The sequence below is a fragment of the Gopherus flavomarginatus genome, chromosome 4 (genome assembly GCF_025201925.1).
Source record: "Gopherus flavomarginatus isolate rGopFla2 chromosome 4, rGopFla2.mat.asm, whole genome shotgun sequence".
NCBI classification, from domain to species: Eukaryota; Metazoa; Chordata; order Testudines; family Testudinidae; genus Gopherus; species Gopherus flavomarginatus.
Genome location: NC_066620.1, coordinates 168060202 through 168083896, shown reverse-complemented (window position 1 = coordinate 168083896; position 23695 = coordinate 168060202). Strand labels below are relative to the sequence as shown.

The 23695-nt window shown below is 43.1% G+C and overlaps 2 protein-coding genes across 4 annotated transcripts in view; one reads left to right on the top strand and one right to left on the bottom strand.

Annotated features, from left to right (window-relative positions):
* Nucleotides 1–20899, top strand: part of LOC127049743 (uncharacterized) — a 412642-nt gene extending 391743 nt beyond the window's left edge. Inside the window, exon 2 of the mRNA XM_050950995.1 lies at nt 19931–20899. Coding sequence (XP_050806952.1) covers nt 19955–20698 — 744 coding nt within the window. The 5' untranslated portion in view covers nt 19931–19954 and the 3' untranslated portion in view covers nt 20699–20899. The remainder of the gene's footprint in view (nt 1–19930) is intronic.
* The window catches only part of KHDRBS2 (KH RNA binding domain containing, signal transduction associated 2), a 694643-nt gene that overhangs the window by 654687 nt on the left and 16261 nt on the right, over nt 1–23695 (bottom strand). The window lies entirely within an intron of this gene.

Here is a 23695-nt window from a genome sequence, read left to right as displayed (position 1 = left end):
GATAGCTGACACTTGTGCCCCCGTGTCTTCTTTCCGCCCACTCTCAAATTTTCCCTTCGCTTCAAGGGTATTTGAGAGGCATCTGGGCCTGGGGATCTTTGGTGTGATGGTGGTGTAATGACTTTCACTCGGTTTGGGTTCTTTGGGCAGTTGGCCTTGATATGTCCCAGTTCATTACACTTAAAGCATCTTCCAGCTGACTGGTCACTGGGTCGAGGTGAGTTACTGGAGACTGGTAAGGTGGAAGAATAGGGTGTCTGTGGCTTTCCTTGGGTTGTAGGTGGGGTCTTTGGCTGCCCTCAGTTGTAGGGTTTATTGTCGGTGTGCCCTCTGGGGTATTCGTTCCCCTTGACAGTAGCTTTCTTGCTTTCTGCCACTTCCATCCATTTGGCTCCAATCTCCCCCGCCTCGGTGAGATTTTTGGGTTTTCCATCTTGTATGTACCGTGTTATGTCCTCAGGAACACCATCAAAGAACTGCTCCATTTGTATGAGGAGGTGCAGTTCGTCCAAGGATTTAACATTGTTTCCTGATATCCAGGCCTCATAATTTTTCCCAACGTAGTAGGCATGTCTGGGAAATGACACATCTGGTTTCCACTTTTGGGTTCTGAAACGCCGACGGGCATGATCTGGGGTTATTCCCATTCTGAATCTGGCCTTGGTTTGAAACACTTTATAATCGTTCATTTTCTCCTTAAGCATTTCAGCTGCCACCTCTGCTAAAGGTCCACTGATTCACAATTCTACCATGTACTGGTCTTCAGAGATGCTGTACCCAAGACAAGCTCTTTCAAAATTTTCTAAGAAGGCCTCAGTGTCATCACCTGCCTTGTAGGTGGGAAATTTCCTGTGCTGTGGAACAATCATTGGCGCAGGGTTGTTAGGATTGGCTGTGTTTTGTTGCTTAGTCTTTTCTAATTCCATGGCCTGTTGGTGGGTCTCCCTCTGGAGTTCTATCTGTCTTCTGTAGGCTGCCTCTTCTTCTTCTTCTTTCCTTCTGTGGGCTGCCTTTTCTTCTTCTTGTTTCCTTCTGTGGGCCACCTCTTCTTCTTCTTGTTTTCTTTTGTGGGCTGCCTCTTCCTTGGCTAGTTCTGCATTAATTAGTTCCATCCGTTTCGTATGTTCATTTTCTTTGTCCATGGCTTGTTGCCGTGCTCGCGCCTGTCTCAGGCTTTCCTTGGAACTCATGGTTCCTGCTTTCTTGTGCTGAGGCTCCCTCTGGTGTTTATTGCCTGAAATGCAGGTTCTCTGTTGCCTCCTGCGGTCTGCCTAGAAACAGTGCCTTTTTTTTTTCCTCTAGCTAATCTTTTAAATGTAAAGTAAACCAGAAAAACCACTTTATTTGCATGTGTATTGTGCTGGGTACTTGACTCTCAATCAGAGTGCTATTGTCTAACAAAAGACCCTTTGTCAATCCTTAATGGTTCCTTGCTTAATATGCAAGCCAAAAACTGCAAGAGAGAGCAGAAAAAAAATTCTCTCTGGCTCTGTTTTAAACCACCCTTTCTCTCTGCATAAAAGCCCTAGCAGAGAAAAAGAAAATAATATTCCTACTGGCTTCTGGATTCTTGTCTATCCCACTACTGCCACCATGTCATAACATTTCTTCCCAGATCTGGACCTTAGCGTCCAAAATATGGGTGTTAGCATGAAAACCTTCAAGCTTAATTACCAGCTTAGATCTGATATCGCTGCCACCAGCCAGGAATTATACAGTGCCTAGCTCACTGTGGTCTCCCCAAAACCTTCCCTGGGGGACCCCCAGACTCAGAGGCCTTGGTCCTCTGGTCAGGTATTTGGTTCCCTGTGTTAACCCTTTACAGGTAAAAGAACATTAACCCTTAGCTATCTGTTTATGACAGTTGGCTCCATAGATCTTCTGCTTTATTTGCAGCAACTGGTCCATCTTTCAGATATCCATTCACTATTGTTTCATTGAGTGAAGCAGGGACTGGCAATAGTGGGAGGTTAATAGAGAACGAAAGAGGGTCAGGAAGAGAAGGAAGATTCTGCCGCAGGTGAGGATTTGCATAGGATAGGATAGCCAAGCTTTATTCCTCCCCAGTGACCATAAACACTCCCCGTCCCCCTGATGACTTCCTCAGATCCCTGAAACTGGCTATTCTTGAAGTCTCTGAGATAAGGATGTTCATAGCTCAGCAAACAATATTGCTTTTGTACTCTTTAGTAAAGGATTTTATTTTACTGCATCACAAATCACCAACATGGCTCAGTCTTTCTTATTCTTATCACAAAATGTGTGTGTGTGCTTTCAATATATCTCATGAAAGACTCCTCATTTCACTATTGTGCAGTAGAAGCCTAGGAGAAAGCTTAATGTCAAACATAATAACAAAAGAAGATCCCAAGAGAGAAGTTAATGTTCCCAAACACTAATATGGACCCTATTCCCATAGTTCTCTGCATGCTCTGTAAATCCATCCAAAGTTCCAGTTAGAGGCACAATACTGTTGCTACGATCTTGCTCCTAACTTCAGTGTCAACAAGGCATTTTCTAATAAAACAACATCGTCTCTTAGAGAACAACCTTAGAAAAATCAGCAATACTATTGAATGTCACAGAGAAAATACCCCCCCATTTCATCTTTTTCCACTGAAAGAGTGAGAAGAAATAAGATATGAGAGTCTCAAAAGGGTGTTACACAGAAAATCCCTGTGTTATAAAATATGCATCTAACATAAGAACGTAAGAATGGGCACACTTGGTCAGACCAGTGGTCCGTCTAACCTAGTATCATGTCTTCTGATGTGGCCAAAGTCAGATGCTATAGCAAGTGGTCAGAAAAGACAATCTGGCCTTAAACTCTATGACATATGCTGTCATGCACATTTAGGAAAAAGTGGGGCTAGTTTCCTCTTTGCTTCTATGCATATTTTGGCTGCAGTAGGTGGTTCTGACTAATGACATACTCATATACAGTATATAGGTTTGCAATGTTGGAATGAGTTTAGAATTAAAATATGTTATCTATAGATATTCTCCATGTAGTCTTTGGAGCAGGTGAAGGATGATTTAAGGGGGAAAGGAGCTGATTTTACATTGATAACATCATAAGTCTGCTGGGGTAAACTGGAAAGTATGAAATCCTTCATATCCTATGAAATTTGAATACAAACCCAGAACACCAAATAAAAAGATACTAGGAAATCTAGTGAGCACTGGAGTTTTTGCCAGAATAAAAACTCATCTCTATGCTCTGTTGTTCCCTAATGTATATTTACTAGTATTTTGTCAAGTCTAGTTTTAAATATACCAAGTCATAGTGCTGCCACCACTTTCCTGAGAGACTATTCCAAAGAGATAGAGTCTAACAAACATACCAGTTCTCTTACTCAAGGTAACCTATACCACTGAATTGCAAAATGATCTTAGAATTTTGATCTTAAAAGGATTCACTGCCAGAATGAACCCAGACAATTAAAAACTCTATGGTAGGTTTGATAATAGCAAAGTTGTTTTTAAATTCATCTGTTCCAACTGCTTTAATTTAAAATGTCCTTCTCTCAATTATATACATAGAATTCAGAAAGGCAGGTGTTTTCTTGAGCATATTTTGTTTGATTCAGTTTTAAGTAGCTTTTTTAACTTTGGCTTGCACACAATGATGTCCTGATAGTGTGGTTTTAAAAATATCATAAAGTACTGTTTAAATGGGAATGATTTAATAGCAACTTAAGTCACTAGACTTTCAACTTTTACTTTCCTTTTTCACTAACCCAAGAATTGGCAAACGTAATTAAAGTAGCCTACAGCATCTTTGCACTTCTTCATCCCCTGAGTAACCTATTTCTGTTATAGAAGTTTGTGGTTCAGCACACTCTAGGGAGGAATTTGAATCCTCCAATTTTGAAAACTTTCATAGTGCAAGGGTATATATTTGAATGGCTTCTTTCTTTTTATGACATCTACAAATTGTGTCCTTCAGAAGGAAAGCTAGGTTTAGTAGAAGCAGAGGTGTGGTAGGTTTCTCCCTCATCACACCAGTAGTTTATACAGTAGTTGAATTTCTCTTCTGTGAATGGTTGAAAACAAAAGCAGAGAAGAAGCTCTGAGAAGAGCTTTATCCTATACGTAAAGTCCATATATACTTGGAGTCTCACAGAACCCTTCGTTTTATAGGACTTCTGTAGTGGATCAGTTTAACAGCCAGCTGGCCTAGTGATCCACAGTTGTCTCCAGTCTACTCATCCTGGAGGGGGCCCTGCTGGGTCACATACAACAGGTCTCTGTCCTCTCATGTGTCCCTCCTTCTCTTTGGAGTTCTCTCATGACAGAAAGGAATTGGACCTATGCCCTCTCACTCCAAGGGGTCCCAACCCAGGGCCCCAAAGGGTTGTTGCAGTATTCAGACCACTCAGCGGTTCATCCCAAGTTACACTTCCCATCCAGATCATTTCCTTCCGGGCTGTGGCTCCTCTCTTTGCGGTATGGTAACAGTGTTAGCAGTATCAACATAATCTGCCAAGGGCACAACATCTCCTCCTTCAGGGACTCTCTTGGGTTGCCAACTCCAAAAGAGGAAGAGTATGGATTGCTGCTTCCAGCCTTTCTAATGCTGTAGTCACTCTTCCATCAGCCTCTCTTTCCTGTAATGCCTTCTACCCTGCCCTGGCCTACCAATGATCCTTTGAAGTGTCCCTCCACCTGAAGCATGCCCCAAAGCTGCTGATGGACAGGGCCTCCAGGCAGGGGTTGCTCAAGGCACCAGCCCACCAAGCGCATGTCTGGGGCTGCAAGCTGCGGGGGGCAGCCTGCCAGTCACCATGAGGGTGACAGTCAGGCTGCCTTCGGCGGCATGCCTGCAGGAGGTCTGTTGGTCCCGGCGGCAATTCGGCAGTGGGTATGCCGAAGGCACAAGACTGGCAGACCTCCCACAGGCATGCCGCTGAATCTGCGTTACCAGCAGACTTCTCGCAGGCATGCCGCCAAAAGCCGCCTGACTGCCATGCTTGGGGCGGCAAAATACATAGAGCCGCCCCTGCCTCCAGGGCCTAGTACTGCCCCATGTCCTGCTCTGGTTTAGTGTGGGGTCTATAAACCCCACCACAACTCCAAAGATTGTAACTGCTCTACACCCTGTGCAAGATATTGAAGTCCATGTAGATGCAAGTCATGGCAAAATGTGTCCCAGTGTCTTTTGAAAGGTTTCTGAACAATAACAGAATATATAAGTGAAAGACAACTACTTTTCCCCCATTCCTTTCCCCTCTCCCATGTTCACAGACCTATCAATCAGGGAAGTATATTCCCCAGGGAAGGGTCAAATTTCAGAGTATACCAGAAAATACAGGGTCCCTTGCCAAACTTGGTAAAGATTAAAGGAGTTGTTACACATCAAAAATGAGCCTTTAGATACAAGATTCTCACAACATGGAGGGCAAGACTCAGATTCAGATTTACATAGGTGCAAAGGGTTGGGGAAAACATACAAGCGGCCCCTTAAAAACCCCACCCTTTCTGGAGCCCATGTAAGGGCCAGCCATAAACACAGGTCCTGTGCACAGAAGAGGGTACAGATTGTGTCCTCCTCCCCTTCTAGTGGTGTCTTCTATTTATCCTGAAGCATCTTTGCAGATACAGGAAACAGCACAGTATCACCATTCATTCTTGTCCATGGCTTGTTGCTCTAATAAGTCCAGCCTGATCATGTCCTGAATACAATGTCCACCCATCTAGCTGGTGGTCAGCCTCTAGGTAGGACTGACTTTGGTGTGTTAGGATTATTTTCTTTAGCATCCTATTATTTGTTTGTCTTCTGGAGCGTCCTGGTGGGATTCCTCAAAGGCCTCCTTCCCATGGGTCCTGATCAGGAAGATGTCATCAATGTAGCGCAAGTAGAGTAGGGACACGAGCTGAAGTTTGCCGTGACATTATTGGGGATACTGTTTCTGCTGGCTGAACTTTGTGACCTTGTCCTCACCCAAAACTATTTCAGATTTGGGGGCAATTTACACCTTCAAATCAGCGGCACTACTATGTGTACCTGCATGGTCCCACAGTATGCCAACATTTTTATGACTGACTTAGAACAACGCTTCCTCAGCTCTTGTCCCCTAGCACTCTTACTTTACTTGCACTACATTGATGACATCTTCCTCATCGAGACCCATGGGTAGGAGGCCCTTGAGGAATTCCACCTGGATTTCAACAATTTCCACCCCACCATCAACCTCAGCCCGACCAGTCCACACAAGAGATCCACTTCCTGGACACTACAGTGCAAATAATGATGGTCACATAAACACTACCCTATACCAGAAACCTACTGACAGCTGTACTTACCTACATGTCTCCAGCTTCCATCTAGGACACATCACACAATCATTTGTCTACAGCCAAGCTCTAAGATACAACCACATTTGCTCCAATCCCTCAGACAGAGACAAACACCTACAGGATCTCTATCAAGTGTTCTTAAAACTACAACACCCATCTGGTGAAGTGAAGAAACAGATTGACAGAGCCAGAAGGGTACCCTGAAGTCACTTACCACAGGACAGGCCCAACAAAGAAAATAACTGAACGTAACTAGCACTCACCTACAGCCCCCAACTAAAACCTCTCCAGGGCATCATAAACAATGAACAACTAGAAACCAGTGGTGTGTAATCAAATTGCCATAGGAAGGATTCCTACTTCCAACAATAAGCTATGTATAACTGTGATCTGGTGTTACATGGCAACAGAAGCAGCAGAAGAGAAAGAGAACAGCTGGATAGCATTGTATATGAGATTCCTAATCATGATATAATTCTGATAATGGGAGATATGGATGCAAAGGTTGGTAGTGGAGATGGTAAGAAAATGATCAAGGTTGGACCATATGGCATTGGGACAGCAAATGATAATGAGGAAAGGTTAAGAACTTGCTCTGAGATGCACAATCTAATTACTGGCGATACTTGGTTTTCTCACAAAGACCTGTACAGGTGACTTGAACTCAACAATGGCCAAACCAAAAATCAGACTTACTATCAGCAAAAGGCATAAACGGTCACTGCTGGATGTACAGAAATACTGAGTGTGGTGGTGATCATGAACTATTAACAGGAAAGATAAAGTTAAAGTCCAGGAAAAAAAGATGTGTGCAACTGGAGTCAAATTTGATCTTCATATGTCTAGTGGTGTAATAATTTCCAAATGGAAAAAAGGGTAAATAGAGGGCAGAGATATATTCCCCAAACCTGTCATAGAATAGAACAACCCTACATGATTAACTATGCTCTTTCTGCAGACACATATAGCTATCAACTTGAACCTAATGTATAAAATTGCTTGGGCATAGGATAAGAATCATCCTTTAAAACAATTTTTAAATCTTTGTTGCTCAACCACAAGCATTCATCTATTCTACCTACTAGTATATATCTAGGATGATAGTAAAGCTCCACAAAACAACTGGAAGATATTCCTTTATCAGTGTATCCAACCAGATACAAAAAGCCCTGCTTCTTCTCCTGTTTTCAGATTTCTCTCCCTAAAACATATTATAACACCTATGCAGTTAGGAAGTCAGCAGTCAAGTTTACCAAACAAGGCACTCAGAGCTAGATCCACAAAAGAACTTAAGTACCTAAGCCCAACATGTTGGTTCAATTGACTATCTCAAAACCCTTACTCAGCTGCTGCATAGCCCAGGAGGCCCTTAAAATTCATACATGCCTGAGTTTGTGCCAGCAAGCATGTACATAGCTGACTCAGTTTAGGTGCCCGGCTCACATCTAAGTTCCAGCAGGATCTTCAAACTAGGCACTGCCCAGCCTATCTGACCTTCAGGGTCTGATCCAATAGATTTCTCAGAGTGCACCTGGAGGCACATAAAACAGTTGGGATGGGAAAAGAGAGGCAGCAGCCCCCTCCCCCCTTATAATGTGTATCTCCGTGGTAAGGTACGCCTGTGATGTGGAAGAGCTGGGTTCACCTTTTCCCTAAGTGGGACAAGAGATTTGAACTTGGGCTGCCTACATCTCAAGTAGCAAAGAATCCTGTGGCACCTTATAGACTAACAGATGTTTTGGAGCATGAGCTTTCGTGGGTGAATACCCACTTCCTCAGATGCATGTAATGGAAATATCCAGGGGCAGGTATATATAAGTGTGCTAGCAAGCAAGCTAGAGATAATGAGGTCAGTTCAATCAGGGAGGATGAGGCCCTGTTCTAACAGTTGAGGTGTGAAAACCAAGAGAGGAGAAACTGGTTCTGTAATTGGCAAGCCATTCACAGTCTTTGTTCAATCCTGAGCTGATGGTGTCAACTCTCAAGTGAATGTGCTAACTTCTGGGCTATGGGATATTTTGATGGCAACAGGAGAGAGGGGGGTTCTCTCTCAATCTCTCCTATTGAAGTGGCTCTACTGGGTATAAGTATTTAAATATGCATTGAGCCAAATCAAAAATGAGAATGACACTACAGTCCAAGGTTGGAAATGCAGGGTCAAATCCCGGCTTCACATTAGCCAAATAGAGAAATAAACTGGTGTCTCCTGCATCCTGGGTGAGTGCTCTAACAAATGGGATAAGGATTAACAAGGAGGCATCCCCTGTGTATTTCTTGGGGAGGTGGCAGAACAAGCACTTAGGTGCATAATTCTAGGAGAGGATTCATAGCTAAGAATCCCAAGCAAAGAAAGGCACCTCCCCCCCCCCAGACCTTTGGGTGTAACTCCCTGAGAAGGGTGTATCCGCACCCCTCTCCTCAGCATTTTCTACTGGTTAGCTTAGGCAGATGCCCTCTCAGTGTGCTGGCTTTTGTGAATGCCATTCTTTGGTGCTTAACTCTCCTGTTGCAGAGTATAGTGAGCCCACCCCACAACACTCCCTGCACATAGAACCATGCAGGAGAGACCCACACACACTCTGGGGGCACTAGGTTCAGGTGGTGCTTTCCCTCCTCCTGCCATATGGCCTGGGGGGAGAACTTCAGAGATCCACCAGCCAAAGACTCCAGAGATAGGACGAGTAGCAGCAGAGACCTTTGGACATTCCAGTCAAAGCTGCTGCATGTTCTCTGATTTTCTATACCCTGTGTGGTTGCCTGTTTGCTCCAATCCTTGCCTTCCCTCACAATCTCTTCACTCCACACCTACCACCTTACTCTCTCATCCTCTGCCCTGCCCCCCTGACCTCTTTCCCTTCCATTTAGCTGGCATAATTAAATAGTGGTGTATGCCACCACCATTGTTCACTCTACTTGTGTGTTATACCCACTTTCCTTGCTCTGTCTGACTTATCTTATTAGATAGTATTGTCTCATCGCGTCTTTGTATTCCTGCATCTGTCTGTAACCATCTCTTGTCTCTTGTCATATACTTAGATTGTAAACTTTTTGAGGCAGGAGCTGTCTTTTTTGTTCTGTGGTTGTACAGCACCTAGTACCATGGGATCCTGGGCCATGACTGGAGCTCCTAGGTAAAACGTAATATAAATTGTAAGTAATAATTAATAAATAACTCAGAGCTGTGGATTCCACTGGGTGGCAACATGCCTAAAAGTTAGGCATTGCAACACCTAAGTTCCTTCATGGATCTACCCCTCAGATTACTTCAGTAATTTACATTTCTAGCCTCCAACCACACCTAATATTGGTTATTTATCACCAATGCACTGGCATGGTCTCACAGAAATCCTCATGGGAGAAATTCAGTAACCATCTTCGAGGATAAATACTTGAATCAAGATAAGGCCTCCACCTGGACAATACCGTGATGAGCCCCTGAACCAGCTAATTTTTTTTCAATGTGCCTTAGGTTACAAAACTTCAACAATTCAATATAAGGGCATTTTTTAGTATTCAGAGGTCAGGGACTTGTTATGAAATTCACACTGCTCAGTATTCAGATGAAGGATTAACTGACAGAATGTTTTTTTTATCAGAAAGATCAAGGGGTGCACTAGGGAAATATGCAAGCAAAGAAAGTTCCCTGCATGTATTTAGATAGTTTTCTCTCTATAAATGAACCTGTTCCAAGGAAAGAAAGAAGTGGAAGTTACATGAAGAAATTTGGTAAGTTTTTGCTTAGGATGTTAGCCAAGTAATTCTATTCTTTTTTGACTAATAAATAAAATGTGATGCAAAACATTTGTGCTGCTGGGCAAAGCATAGAAGTAGTGGATGATTTCATCTATCTAGGTAGTAAGTTGTCATCAAATGGGCTCAGCCAGCAAGACATCCTAAGGAGAATTGGTTTAGCAGCCTCAGCCATGAAGCAGCTACATAGGATCTGGAGTGAAAAGAAGGTGAAATAATACACAAAAGTATGGATGTATCAAGCCTGTGTACTTCCTATCCTCTTATACAGACCTGAAACATGGATAATGCTTAATCAAGACAGAAGGTGGATAAAAGCATTTCACATGGGTTTCCAGAAGCAATTTTTGGGCTGGTTTCAGGATGGTTTGAGTTTATCAGTAATAATGATGTTTTATTGAGAACTAGCCTCAAGAGGATTTAAGTCTTCATTGTAAACCACCAGCCCACCTCAGAAATAAAGTCCCTACACATTGAGCCCCGAAGATCAGATATGAGATCAAAAGGGGACTGGCAGCGGCCATCTGGTCTTCTACAATTAACCTGGTTGCACCAAATCAGTAATAACTCTGTGGAGCTTTTAGACACCTGGAATAAAGCCATACAATGTGGCCATGGACATTCAGAACTACAGAGACTTGTTTAAGAGTATTGTTGTTGTTGGTAACCTTCATTCGCAGGGAGGATACAGAGAGATCTGGATTGCTTGGTAAGAAATACGTCTTTTAGTACAGCTAAATGTAAATGTATACATCTAGGATCAAAGAACATAGGTCATTTTTACAGAATGGGAGACTCTATCCTAGGAAGCAGTGATTCTGAAAAACATCTGGGGGCCATGATGATTAATTACCTGCAAAACTAATGCATCTGTGATCTCATCAGTTCTAAGTAGGACCAGGGCTAGTTATCCAGAGAAAATCTAGGATAATATAGGAAGTTGTGTTGGTGACTCAGTGGATGAGTTCCCATGAGTCACTACTGAACTAATAAAGAAAATGCTGCTGAAAAATTTCACCATTTGGATGTAAGACCCCACATATCCCCACTGGTAGCCATTCAAATTCTCAAGGCTCTTCAATATCAGCTTCAGCAGGCTGGCTAGAGTGTAGTTGCTGGTAATAGTCTGATCACTTAACTTCCCCTTACCATTTCAATTGTACGTTTAGCATTTTTCATTTCCTGTCCTAAGATGCTGTGTAGCATTGTGTGCTGCTAAACAAAAGCTCTATGATGTATAATATGTGTGTACAAGCATTTAGGGAGCTTTTTAGATTAGAACTCTGATATAAATATCAAAACTTATTTGGAAGTTAAACATTCTGAAAAGGAGTTCACAGTGGACTCTGGCAAGTATTTTTAAATATGAAAGATGAGAGTTAATGTTTGTCTCCCCCTGCTGACAGAGCCTAAGAATCTAGGCTAGCATAAAACACTTCACAGAAATTAAATCATCGAGTTAGGAATGTATCTTTGGTGAAAACTGAAGAAAGCATGTCACTTTCCCACAAATAGCAGACAGAAAAATCCTGGGGAAAATGCATCAGTCAGTTCCTCTCTTCATATAGTGTGTTTTCTTTTTGAATTCCCTTCCTTAGAATTTAAGCATCTGGAGACAAACCATGCTATAATGCAGTTCAAACAAAACATTGGAGTAATACATTTAACCTTTAAAAATAAAAGATGAGAGAAATATTGCAAAGTTAAATTTAATAATACATAGCGCATCTTCAGTGCAATCAATATTATTCAAATAGCTGTATATAGTACCATCACGTTTCCCCTTGTGATTAGCTTTGGGTCCATAGCATTATTGTTAGTTTTTTCTTTCTGTCATTTTCACTGTGGAATTACTATAGTTTAACCATAAGCCTCACTCTCTTTCTGCAATTCCCAGATTCAATATTTGACTATCAACCAAAGAAAACATCAAAATCCAGAAAATATTGCATACTCCATTTCCTTCATTCTTTTCTCCTGCTTTCTAGTGCTATTTGTTATCAAAAGATTTCCTGCTTTTGCATAAAAACCGCTATATAAGTGCATAAAATAAAAGGAATGACAGCAGTGAGATGGACAGTAGAGTGTGAGGTATAAGTAAGCAGCCTTCCTTGCAGTTCTGAACTCAATACCAAATCCTGCCCATATATTTGTGCCGATGGAGAGCTTGACGCATCAGAACTGGTGCAAATAGAGGGAAGTAGGGTTTGTGTGATCTTATGTAGGGGGATGACTGTTCCTATTCTACTAATGTCCAGGTACATACCAGCACACAAGATTTATGGGAAGATGAGGAAAAAGGGAAAAATCCTTCACTATGTTAATTCATTGGTTACCTTCCACCATGGAGAGGAAGGATGGTAGTTAAGGTACTAGAGTGGGACTCACAAGATCTGGATTCAGTTCTCAGCTCTGCCACAAACTCCCTCTGTGACTGTGGGCAAATTTAATTTAAATTCCCTGTGCTTCAGTTCTCCATTGCAAATATTTTGTGGGCAGGAACTGTCTTACTTTGTATGTGTACTGTATGTGTGTGTGTCAAACATGGTACTGCTATTTTGGGGAGGGAGGTGGAAAATTATACAAGCAAAATTTCTGTAAATTTCCATCTTTACAGCAGCTACAGAATATTCTTAGCTCAAAACAATGAGTAATTCAAAGAGAAAATCTGTAGACTAATTCTGTTTCAGCAAAACAAATTAAAATAGTGGTATTAAATATGAACATGGAACCAGACTTCATCATTTATCTACAGTTCTCTGTTTTAAAAATAATGTGGAGCGAAATTCTGATTTGCTTGTACGAGAGTAAGTAAGCTCAGAATCAGGTCCATCATCTTTTCAAGAATTAGAAAAGGAGCTGTATGGAGACTTATTGGCACAGTGATTTACGGCATAACAGCTATTCAGCCGTGGAAATGTTCTTCCCCCCTCATCTAAGTCACTTGTCTTGTTCCAATATAGGTATTATACATAAACTACTGTGGAAATGCAGTTGAGTGAATTCAGACAGTTAAGTCCTGGTGGATACAGGGTAACTTGTTTAATTTTCTCTGGAAGCTTGTGTGAACTTACTGGAAACATTAAGCTATTTGCCATTATCTGCCACAAAATCTTCAAGTCTTTCTCTACTCTGTCTTCTTTTCCTGATTTTGCAGCACCTGGAATTTATCATTGTTTTCTCTTTATCCTTACTGTCCTATTCAATTCTGTCTCATTCAGTTTTGACCAATCTTAGAATTATGCTAGGGCCTACAGATCTTGCAGTTTATGAAAAGGATCTGCCACCTATAAAAAGAAAAATTCTGCCTAAAATGTCAATGTGGTCATAGCCCCCACATCTCCAGCAGCTGGAGGACACTTCCCTGATACTACTGAACCAGCCTGGAATACATGTTGTCTTATTATGCTGGTTGTGCTCACAGTCTTCACTCTTATGCTCTGCCCATAGCCCATGATTAAAATGATCATGGGAAGAGAAAATGTAGAAGTGTCCTTCCAGGACTTATCCATCAGACTCAATGGTGAGCCTAACCAGCCTTCTATGCTACTCTCCTACTTCAATAAGATTGCCTTTTGTTATGGGATTTTTCACTCTTAAGAAATAAAGCTACAAATATATAGTAATTAGAGGGAAAATATAACACTAACCCTGCAGCAAGGCCGGCTCCAGGCACCAGCAAAGGAAGCAGGTGCTTGAGGCGGCCAGTACAAAGGGGTGGTACTCCATCTGGTATAGGGGTGAGATCTCTGGGTCTTCGGCAGGAATTTGGCGGTGGGTCCCTCAGTTCCTTTCTTCCTCTTTGAGCTGCCGCTGAAGTGCTGCTGAAGAGGAAGAGAGGGAGTGAAGGACCTGCTGCCGAATTGCCACTGAAAAAATGAAGTGGCGCGATTGAGCTGTTGCCAATGGGCTTTTTTTTTTCTGCTTGGGGCAGAGAACCAGCCCCACCCTGCATTCCCCATATAGCAAAATTTTCAATGAAGTCAGTGGAAGCTGTGTCCACAAGCAATACAGGGTTGACTCTTATATGTCCAGCTTTTACACCAAGCAACAGCCTTTGAAAAGTCAGCTTATATGGTATGATGTTTGGACAAATATTGTGCCAAGTTAGATCCAAAGAAAATGGTCGCCTTCCCTGCTTAATTCTAGCAGCTTACAGTAATTCATCCTCTCTTTTTAGTCAATAACAGTTCAATCTAACTCATTAAAGTCAATGAGAGTCCTTCCAGGGACTGTAATGGAAGCTGGATCAGACTTTAAGATTCAAGACCTCAACCTTATTCTCTAACTTTGATAAATATATTATAACTAGCTGAAGCAATCTCAGAACCATTAGCAATTATCTTTAACAACATATGGAGGACAAACAGGTGGTACAGAACTGGAGAAGGGCAATCATAGTGAAACATAGAGGATCCAGGAAATTATATACTAGTCATCCTAACCCCAATACCTGGAACAACTTATTAAACAATGAATATGTTAGAATTTAGAGGCTAATAGGGTTATAAGGGTTATAAGGAATAGCCGGCATGGATTTGTCAAAAACAAATCATGCCAAACCAACCTAATTTCCTTCTTATTGATATAGTGGATGGAGGGTGTGGAAACCAGTAGACACAATACATCAAGGATCAGCAACCTTTGGCATGCAGCCTGCCAGGATAAGCACCCTGGCAGGTCGGGCCTGTTTGTTTACCTGCCGCATTCGCATGTTCGGCTAATCGCGGCTCCCACTGGCCGCAGTTTGCCGCTCTAGCCCAATGGGGGCAGCGGGAAGCTGCAGCCAGCATATCCCTCAGTCCGCGCCACGTGCCAAAGGTTGCTGATCCCTGCAATACATCATGATTTTAGTAAGGCTTTTGACATGGTCCCACATGACATTCTCCTAAACAAACTAAGTAAATGTGTTCTAGATCAGTGGTTCTCAAAGCCAGTACGCCACTTGTTCAGGGAAAGTGGTGAAAACCACTGGTCTAGATGCAATTACTATAAGGTGGATGCAACTGGTTCAAAGATCATACTAAAAAAGAAGCTATCAATGGTTCACTATCAAACTAGGAGGGTTTATCTGGTAGAATCCTGCAGAACTGAGTCCTCAGTCCAGTACTATTCAATATTCTCATTAACGACTTGGATAACGGAGTGGAGAGTATGCTTATAAAATCTGCAGATAATAAATGGGTAGGGGTTGCAAGCACTTTGGAAGACAGGATTAGAATTCAAAGCAAAGTGGACAAATTGGAGAATTGCTCTGAAATCAACAATATGAAAATCAATAAAGATAATTGAAAAGTACTCCTCTTAGGAAGGAAAAATCAAATGCATAATTATAAAATTGTATAAACTATACCACTGGCTAGGTGATAGTATGGCTGAAAAGAATCTGGGGTTATAGTAGATCACAAATTGAATATGAGTCAACAATGTGACTCATGTGAACAAGGTTAATATCACGCTGAGATTTATTATCAGGATAATTGTACGTAAGACACAGGTAATTGTCCCACTGTACTCAGCACTGGAGAGAACTCAGCTAGACTACTCTGTCCAGTTCTGGGTACCACATATTAGGAAAGACGTGGACAAACTGGAAACAGTCCAGAGGAGAGCAACAAAAGTGATACAAAATTCAGAAATCCTGATCTCCGAGGAAACAGTAATAAAACTGGGCATGTTAAGTCCTGAGAAAAGAGGGCTAAGGAGGACATGATAACAGTCTTCAAATACATTAAGAGGAGTAAAGAGGACTGTGACTAATTGTTCTCAATGTCCACTAAATATAGGAAAAGAAGTAATAGACTTAATCTGCAGCAATAGAGATTTAGTTTAGATATTAGGAAATACTTTCTAATGATAAGGGTAGTTAAGATCTGGAATAGACTTCTAAGGCAGGTTGTGGAACCTACATCACTGGAGATTTTTAAGAACAGTTTTGACAAACAACTGTCAGGGTGGTCCTGCCTCGGTGCAGGGGGCTGGATTTGATGCTTGCTCAAGGTGCCTTCCAGATCTACATTTCTGTGATTTTATGATCAATATATACCTTTATCTATCAATATTCAGGTTGATTCTCTTGTCCTGCCTTTTACTGTACACTAGTATGAATGGTAAAGTATCTTCAAATCGGCCAAAAAATCCCTGAAATAAATAAATGGTGACCTTGCTTTAAAATGTTTTACAATATTCTTAATCACTGTATTTATTATATAAAATAAATGAGAAAACTAATCTTTATTTTAATTTTAAATGCTCCATTTAGCAGGCTCAATTCAGTTATATCAATATTTTACTATGCATGTCACTAATGAGATTCAAGATCTGATAGTGAATCAAACCAGTCTTACCCCCTCAGAATTCTCAGTTGAGAGACATTTTGTTACCTCTTTTTAGTTCATTTCCCTTTACAGTTTGAGCTGAACTTTTGGCCAATATGCAGCTTAGAAACTAATACAATTTGTGGATAACATAGAAATTATTTTAAAAAATATATATGAAAATTCGCTATATATGAAATGTACCATATTGAATACTGGAGACTGTAATTTACTGCTTATACATAAAACATACAACAGCTGAACATGCTTTCCAAGATGTTCTCAATGTATCTGATTCCTTTTCTGGAATGACCCTTATACCATAGATGAGATAGAATACTTGATTTTTCAATCTCAATCACTCCTTGAGCTCTCTGACACTGCCAGAAAGGTACTGCCAATTGTGATGGTACTTTGAGCATTTTAGTTAGAATGATAACAACTCTCTAATTCAGAGGTCAGATCAAAATGTTTATAAGTTTTTCTTTAACCAAAGGTACAATGTTCAAAGACCTGGTCAGACCAAATCTTATGGACCCAGGAAGTGCCAAGTTCACGGAGTACTTATGAAGGGTCAGATTTGATGGAGTGCATACGCAACACCATACTATATAACCAAGCCAATGAATCAGGCCTTTGGAATGGATCCATTTATATTAGGGTGACCAGACTGCAAATGTGAAAAATCAAGACTGAGGTGGGGGGTAATAGCAGCCTATATAAGAAAAAGACCCACAAAACGGGACTGTCCCTATACAATCAAGACATCTGGTTGCCCTAATTTATATTCTATTTTAATATGGTATCAGCTCTGTGTCATAAACAGATAGCTAAGGGTTAATGTCTCTTTCACCTGAAGCACCTGACCAGAGGACCAATCAGGAAACCGGATTTTTTCAACTCTGGGTGGAGGGAATTGAGTGTCTGAATCTTTGTCTGTCTGCCGGCTTTCTCTGAGCTTTGGAGAAGTAGTTCTACTTTCTAATTTTCTGTTTCTAAGTGTAAGGACAAAGAGATCAGATAGTAAGTTCTATGGTTTCTTTTCTTTGGTATTTGCATGAATATAAGTGCTGGAGTGCTTTGATTTGTCTTCTTTTTGAATAAGGCTGTTTATTCAATATTCTTTTAAGCAATTGACCCTGTATTGTATCATCTTAATACAGAGAGACCATTTGTATGTATTTTTCTTTCTTTTTATATAAAGCTTTCTTTTAAGACCTGTTGAAGTTTTTCTTTACTTCAGGGAAATTGAATCTGTACTCACCAGGGGATTGGTGGGAGGAAGAAATCAAGGGGAGATCTGTGTGTTGGATTGCTAGCCTGATTTTGCATTCCCTCTGGGGGAATAGGAAAGTACTATTTGTTTCCAGGATTGGAAACAGAGAGGGGGAGTCCCTCTGTGTAGTTTCACAGAGCTTGTGTCTGTGTATCTCTTCAGGAGCACCTGGAGGGGGGAAGGGAAAAAGGATTATTTCCCTTTGTTGTGAGACTCAAGGGATTTGGGTCTTGGGGTCCCAGGGAAGGTTTTTCAGGGGGACCAGAGTGCCCCAAAACACTCTAATTTTTTGGGTGGTGGCAGCAGGTATCAGGTCCAAGCTGGTAACTAAGCTTGGAGGTTTTTCATGCTAACCCCCATATTTTGGACGCTAAGGTCCAAATCTGGGACTAAGGTTATGATATGGTGTAGCAGCGGTGGGATATAGACAGAATCCAGAAGCCAGTAGGAATATTATATTTTTCTCTTCTCTGCTAAGGGCTTTTTAGCAGAGAGAAACAGTTGGTTTTAAAAGGGAACCAGAGAGAATTTTTTTTTCTGCTCTCTCTGGCAGTTTGTGGCTTGCATGTTAAGCGAGAAGCCATTAAGAGACTGTTGAGGGTCTTTTGTCACACAATAGCACTCCCATTGAGAGTCATTACCAGCACTATATGAATGCAAATAAAGTGGTTTTTCAGGTTTACTTAACATTGAAAATTAGCTAAAGGCACTGTTGCTAGGCAGACTTCAGGAGGCAACAGAGAACCTGCAGTTCAGAAGATAAACACCGGAGGGCACCCCAACACAAGAAAACAGGAACCATGACTTCTAAGGCAAAAATTGAGGCCGAAGAACAAATCAAAGAAGCTGAACACAGGCGACAGATGGAGATGAAAGAAAAGGAAGAAAGCATGAAACTGGAAGCCTTCCAAAGAGAATAGGCAGCCCAAGAGGCAGCACACAAAAGAAAACTAGAAGAAGAAGAAGTAGCCTACCGAAGGAAACAAGCAGAAGAAGAGTTGGCCCACAGAAGGAAGCAAGAAGAAGAGGAGGCGGCCCACCACCGAGAAATGGAAAAACACCAAAAAGAAATGGAAAAACACCAAAAAGAAATGGAAAAACACCAAAAAGAGAATGAAGAGAAGGAAAAAAAGAGAAAACATGAACTGGAGTTGGCAAAAGCTGGGCTGCATGTGCCAGCCAACCCTAACAACCCGGCGCCAATTATTGCTCCACAGCACAGGAAATTTCCCACCTACAAGGCAGGTGATGACACCGAGGCCTTCTTGGAAAATTTTGAAAGAGCCTGTCTTGGGTACAGCATTCCCGAAGACCAGTACATGGTAGAATTAAGGTCACAGCTCAGTGGACCTTTAGCAGAGGTGGCAGCTGAAATGCCTAAGCAGCAAATGAATGACTATAAACTTTTCAAACCAAGGCCAGATACAGAATGGGGATAACCCCAGATCATGCCCGTCGGCGCTTCAGAACCCAAAAGTGGAAACCAGACGTGTCATTTCCCAAACACGCCTACTACATTGCAAAAAACTATGAGGCCTGGATAACAGGAAAGAACATTCAAACCTTGGAAGAACTGCACCTCCTCATACAAATGGAGCAGTTCTTGGATGGTGTTCCTGAAGACGTCACACGGTACATACAAGATGGAAAACCCAAAGATATCGCTGAGGCGGGGGAAATTGGAGCCAAATGGATGGAACTGGCAGAAAGCAAAAAAGCTACTGTCAAGGGGAACGATTACCCCAGGGGGCACCCAGACCATAAACCCTACAACCGAGGACAGCCAAAGACCCCACATACCACCCAAGTAAAGCCACAGATACCCTACCCTTCAACCTCACCAGTCTCCAGTAACTCACCTCGGCCCAGTGACCCATCAGATGGAAGATGCTTTAAGTGTAATGAACTGGGACATATCAAGGCCAACTGTCCCAAGAACACCATGCGAGTGCAATTCATTACACCACCATCACCCCAAAGATCCCCAGGCCCGGATGCCTCTCAAATACCCTTGGAGCGAAGGGAAAATTTGAGAGTGGGCGGAAAGAAGGTTACTGCGTGGAGAGACACGGGGGCACAAGTGTCAGCTATCCACCAATCCTTCGTTGACCCCAAATTCATCAACCCAAAGGCCAAAGTTACAATTTACCCCTTCATGTCACAAGCTGTAGACTTGCCTACAGCTCAACTGCCTATCCAGTACAAAGGCTGGTCAGGAATGTGGACTTTTGCAGTCTATGACAATTATCCTATCCCCATGCTACTGGGGGAAGACTTGGCCAACCAGGTGAGGCGGGCCAAGAGAGTGGGAATGGTTACACGTAGCCAAACCAGGCAAGCTTCCAGACCCATTCCTGTTCCTGAGCCATCCACAGAGGCCCCGTCTGTGTTACCAGAGACCCAGACAGAGGTAGTGGACCCGGATTCCATGCCAACCACTGAAACAGCCACAGCACCTCCAGTCCCAGGCCCGGAACTGGAACAGCAACCAGCACCAGCAAGTGCAACCCCATCTTCAAACTCAACGCCAGAGGGCGCCAGCGAGCCACAACTGGCAGAAGCAAAAGACAGCCATACCCAAAAGGCTCAGCCAGAGCCTGAAATACCCTCAGGTGCGCCAGCGGAGAGCGGTTCACCAGCAACGGAAACAACCCCATCACCTACATCGCTTCCAGAGGGACCAAGCCCAAGTCCACAGTCTGAGGAAGAACTGGTGACCCCAGCCTCAAGGGAACAGTTCCAGACTGAGCAGGAAGCAGATGACAGCCTTCAGAAAGCTTGGGCGGCGGCACGGAGCACCCCACCGCCTCTCAGCTCTTCTAATCGATCCCGGTTTGTTATAGACCAAGGACTTTTATACAAGGAAATTCTTTCTGGTGGACACCGGGAAGAATGGCAGCCGCAAAAACAGTTGGTGGTTCCAACTAAGTACCGGGGGAAGCTCTTAAGCTTAGCCCATGATCATCCCAGTGGCCATGCTGGGGTGAACAGAACCAAGGACCGGTTGGGGAAGTCCTTCCACTGGGAGGGGATGGGCAAGGACGTTGCCAAGTAAGTCCGGTCTTGTGAGGTATGCCAAAGAGTGGGAAAGCCTCAAGACCAGGTCAAGGCCCCTCTCCAGCCACTCCCCATAATTGAGGTCCCATTTCAGCGAGTAGCTGTGGATATTCTGGGCCCTTTCCCAAAAAAGACGCCCAGAGGAAAGCAGTACATACTGACTTTAGTGGACTTTGCTACCCGATGGCCAGAAGCAGTAGCTCTAGGCAACACCAGGGCTAACACTGTCTGCCTGGCCTTAACAGACATCTTTGCCAGGGTAGGTTGGCCCTGTGACATCCTTACAGATTCAGGGTCTAATTTCCTGGCAGGGACCATGGAAAAACTGTGGGAAACTCATGGGGTGAATCACTTGGTTGCCACCCCATACCACCATCAAACCAATGGCCTGGTGGAAAGGTTCAATGGAACTTTGGGGGCCATGATACGAAAATTCATCAACGAATTCTCCAATAATTGGGACCTAGTGTTGCAGCAGTTGCTGTTTGCCTACAGGGCTGTACCACATCCCAGTTTAGGGTTTTCACCGTTTGAACTTGTCTATGGTCACGAGGTTAAGGGGCCATTACAGTTGGTGAAGCAGCAATGGGAGGGGTTTACGCCTTCTCCAGGAACTAACATTCTGGACTTTGTAAGCAACCTACAAAGCACCCTCCGACACTCTTTAGCCCTTGCTAGAGAGAACCTAAAGAATGCTCAGGAAGAGCAAAAGGCCTGGTATGACAGACATGCCAGAGAACGTTCCTTCAAGGTAGGAGACCAGGTTATGGTCTTGAAGGTGCAACAGGCCCATAAGATGGAAGCATCATGGGAAGGGCCATTCACGGTCCAAGAGCGCCTGGGAGCTGTAAACTACCTCATAGCATTTCCCAATTCCTCACTAAAGCCTAAAGTGTACCATGTTAATTCTCTCAAGCCTTTCTATTCCAGAGACTTACAGGTTTGTCAGTTTACAGTCCAGGGAGATGATGCTGAGTGGCCTGACGGTGTCTACTACGACGGGAAAAAAGACGGTGGCGTGGAAGAGGTGAACCTCTCAACCACCCTGGAACGTCTGCAGTGGCAACAAATCAAGGAGCTGTGCACTAGCTTCGCCCCATTGTTCTCAGCCACCCCAGGACGGACTGAACGGGCATACCACTCCATTGATACAGGTAATGCTCACCCAAGCAGAACCCCACCCTACCGAGTGTCTCCTCATGCCCAAGCTGCTATAGAACGGGAGATCCAGAACATGCTACAGATGGGTATAATCCGCCCATCTACCAGTGCATGGGCATCTCCAGTGGTTCTGGTACCCAAACCAGATGGGGAAATACGCTTTTGCGTGGACTACCATAAGCTAAATGCTGTAACTCGTCCGGACAACTATCCAATGCCACGTACCGATGAGCTATTGGAAAAGCTGGGACGTGCCCAGTTCATCTCTACAATAGACTTAACCAAGGGGTACTGGCAAGTACCACTAGATGAACCTGCCAAGGAGAGGTCAGCATTCGTCACCCATGCGGGGGTGTATGAATTCAATGTCCTTCCTTTCGGCCTTCGAAATGCACCCGCCACCTTCCAGAGGCTGGTAGATGGTCTACTAGCTGGACTGGGAGAATTTGCAGTTGCCTACCTCGATGATGTGGCCATTTTTTCAGACTCCTGGCCCGAACACCTACTACACCTGGAAAAGGTCTTTGAGCGCATCAGGCAGGCAGGACTAACTGTTAAGGCCAAAAAGTGTCAAATAGGCCAAAACAGAGTGACTTACCTGGGGCACCAGGTGGGTCGAGGAACCATAAACCCCCTACAGGCCAAGGTGGATGCTATCCAAAAGTGGCCTGTCCCACGGTCCAAGAAGCAGGTCCAATCCTTCTTAGGCTTGGCCGGCTACTACAGGCGATTTGTACCACACTACAGCCAAATCGCTGCCCCATTGACCGACCTGACCAAAAAGACCCAGCCAAATGCCGTTAAGTGGACTGACGAGTGTCAAAAGGCCTTTACCCAGCTTAAGGCGATGCTCATGTCTGACCCTGTGCTCAGGGCCCCGGACTTTGACAAGCCATTCCTAGTAACCACAGATGCATCTGAGCGTGGTATAGGACCGGTGCTCATGCAGGAAGCAACAGATCACAACTTCCATCCTGTCGTGTTTCTCAGCAAGAAACTGTCTGAGAGGGAAAGTCACTGGTCAGTCAGTGAAAAGGAATGCTATGCCATTGTGTACGCCCTGGAAAAGCTACGCCCATATGTTTGGGGACGGTGGTTCCAACTACAAACTGACCATGCTGCACTAAAGTGGCTCCATACTGCCAAGGGGAACAACAAGAAACTTCTTCGTTGGAGTTTAGCTCTCCAAGATTTTGATTTTGAAATTCAACACATCACAGGAGCTTCTAACAAAGTTGCTGATGCACTCTCCCGTGAGAGTTTCCCAGAATTCAGTAGTTAAAAAGTGTTCTTAAAATGTAGAAGTCTGTTAGTTATATACTTAGGAGTATATGTAAAGGTGTATGTGTTGTATTAATCTGTTTATTTTCAAGTTCTAGAAGGAAATCGCCGCCAGTGAGCTTCCCCACTGTCTGCAATTTGGGGGGCGTGTCATAAACAGATAGCTAAGGGTTAATGTCTCTTTCACCTGAAGCACCTGACCAGAGGACCAATCAGGAAACCGGATTTTTTCAACTCTGGGTGGAGGGAATTGAGTGTCTGAGTCTTTGTCTGTCTGCCGGCTTTCTCTGAGCTTTGGAGAAGTAGTTCTACTTTCTAATTTTCTGTTTCTAAGTGTAAGGACAAAGAGATCAGATAGTAAGTTCTATGGTTTCTTTTCTTTGGTATTTGCATGAATATAAGTGCTGGAGTGCTTTGATTTGTCTTCTTTTTGAATAAGGCTGTTTATTCAATATTCTTTTAAGCAATTGACCCTGTATTGTATCATCTTAATACAGAGAGACCATTTGTATGTATTTTTCTTTCTTTTTATATAAAGCTTTCTTTTAAGACC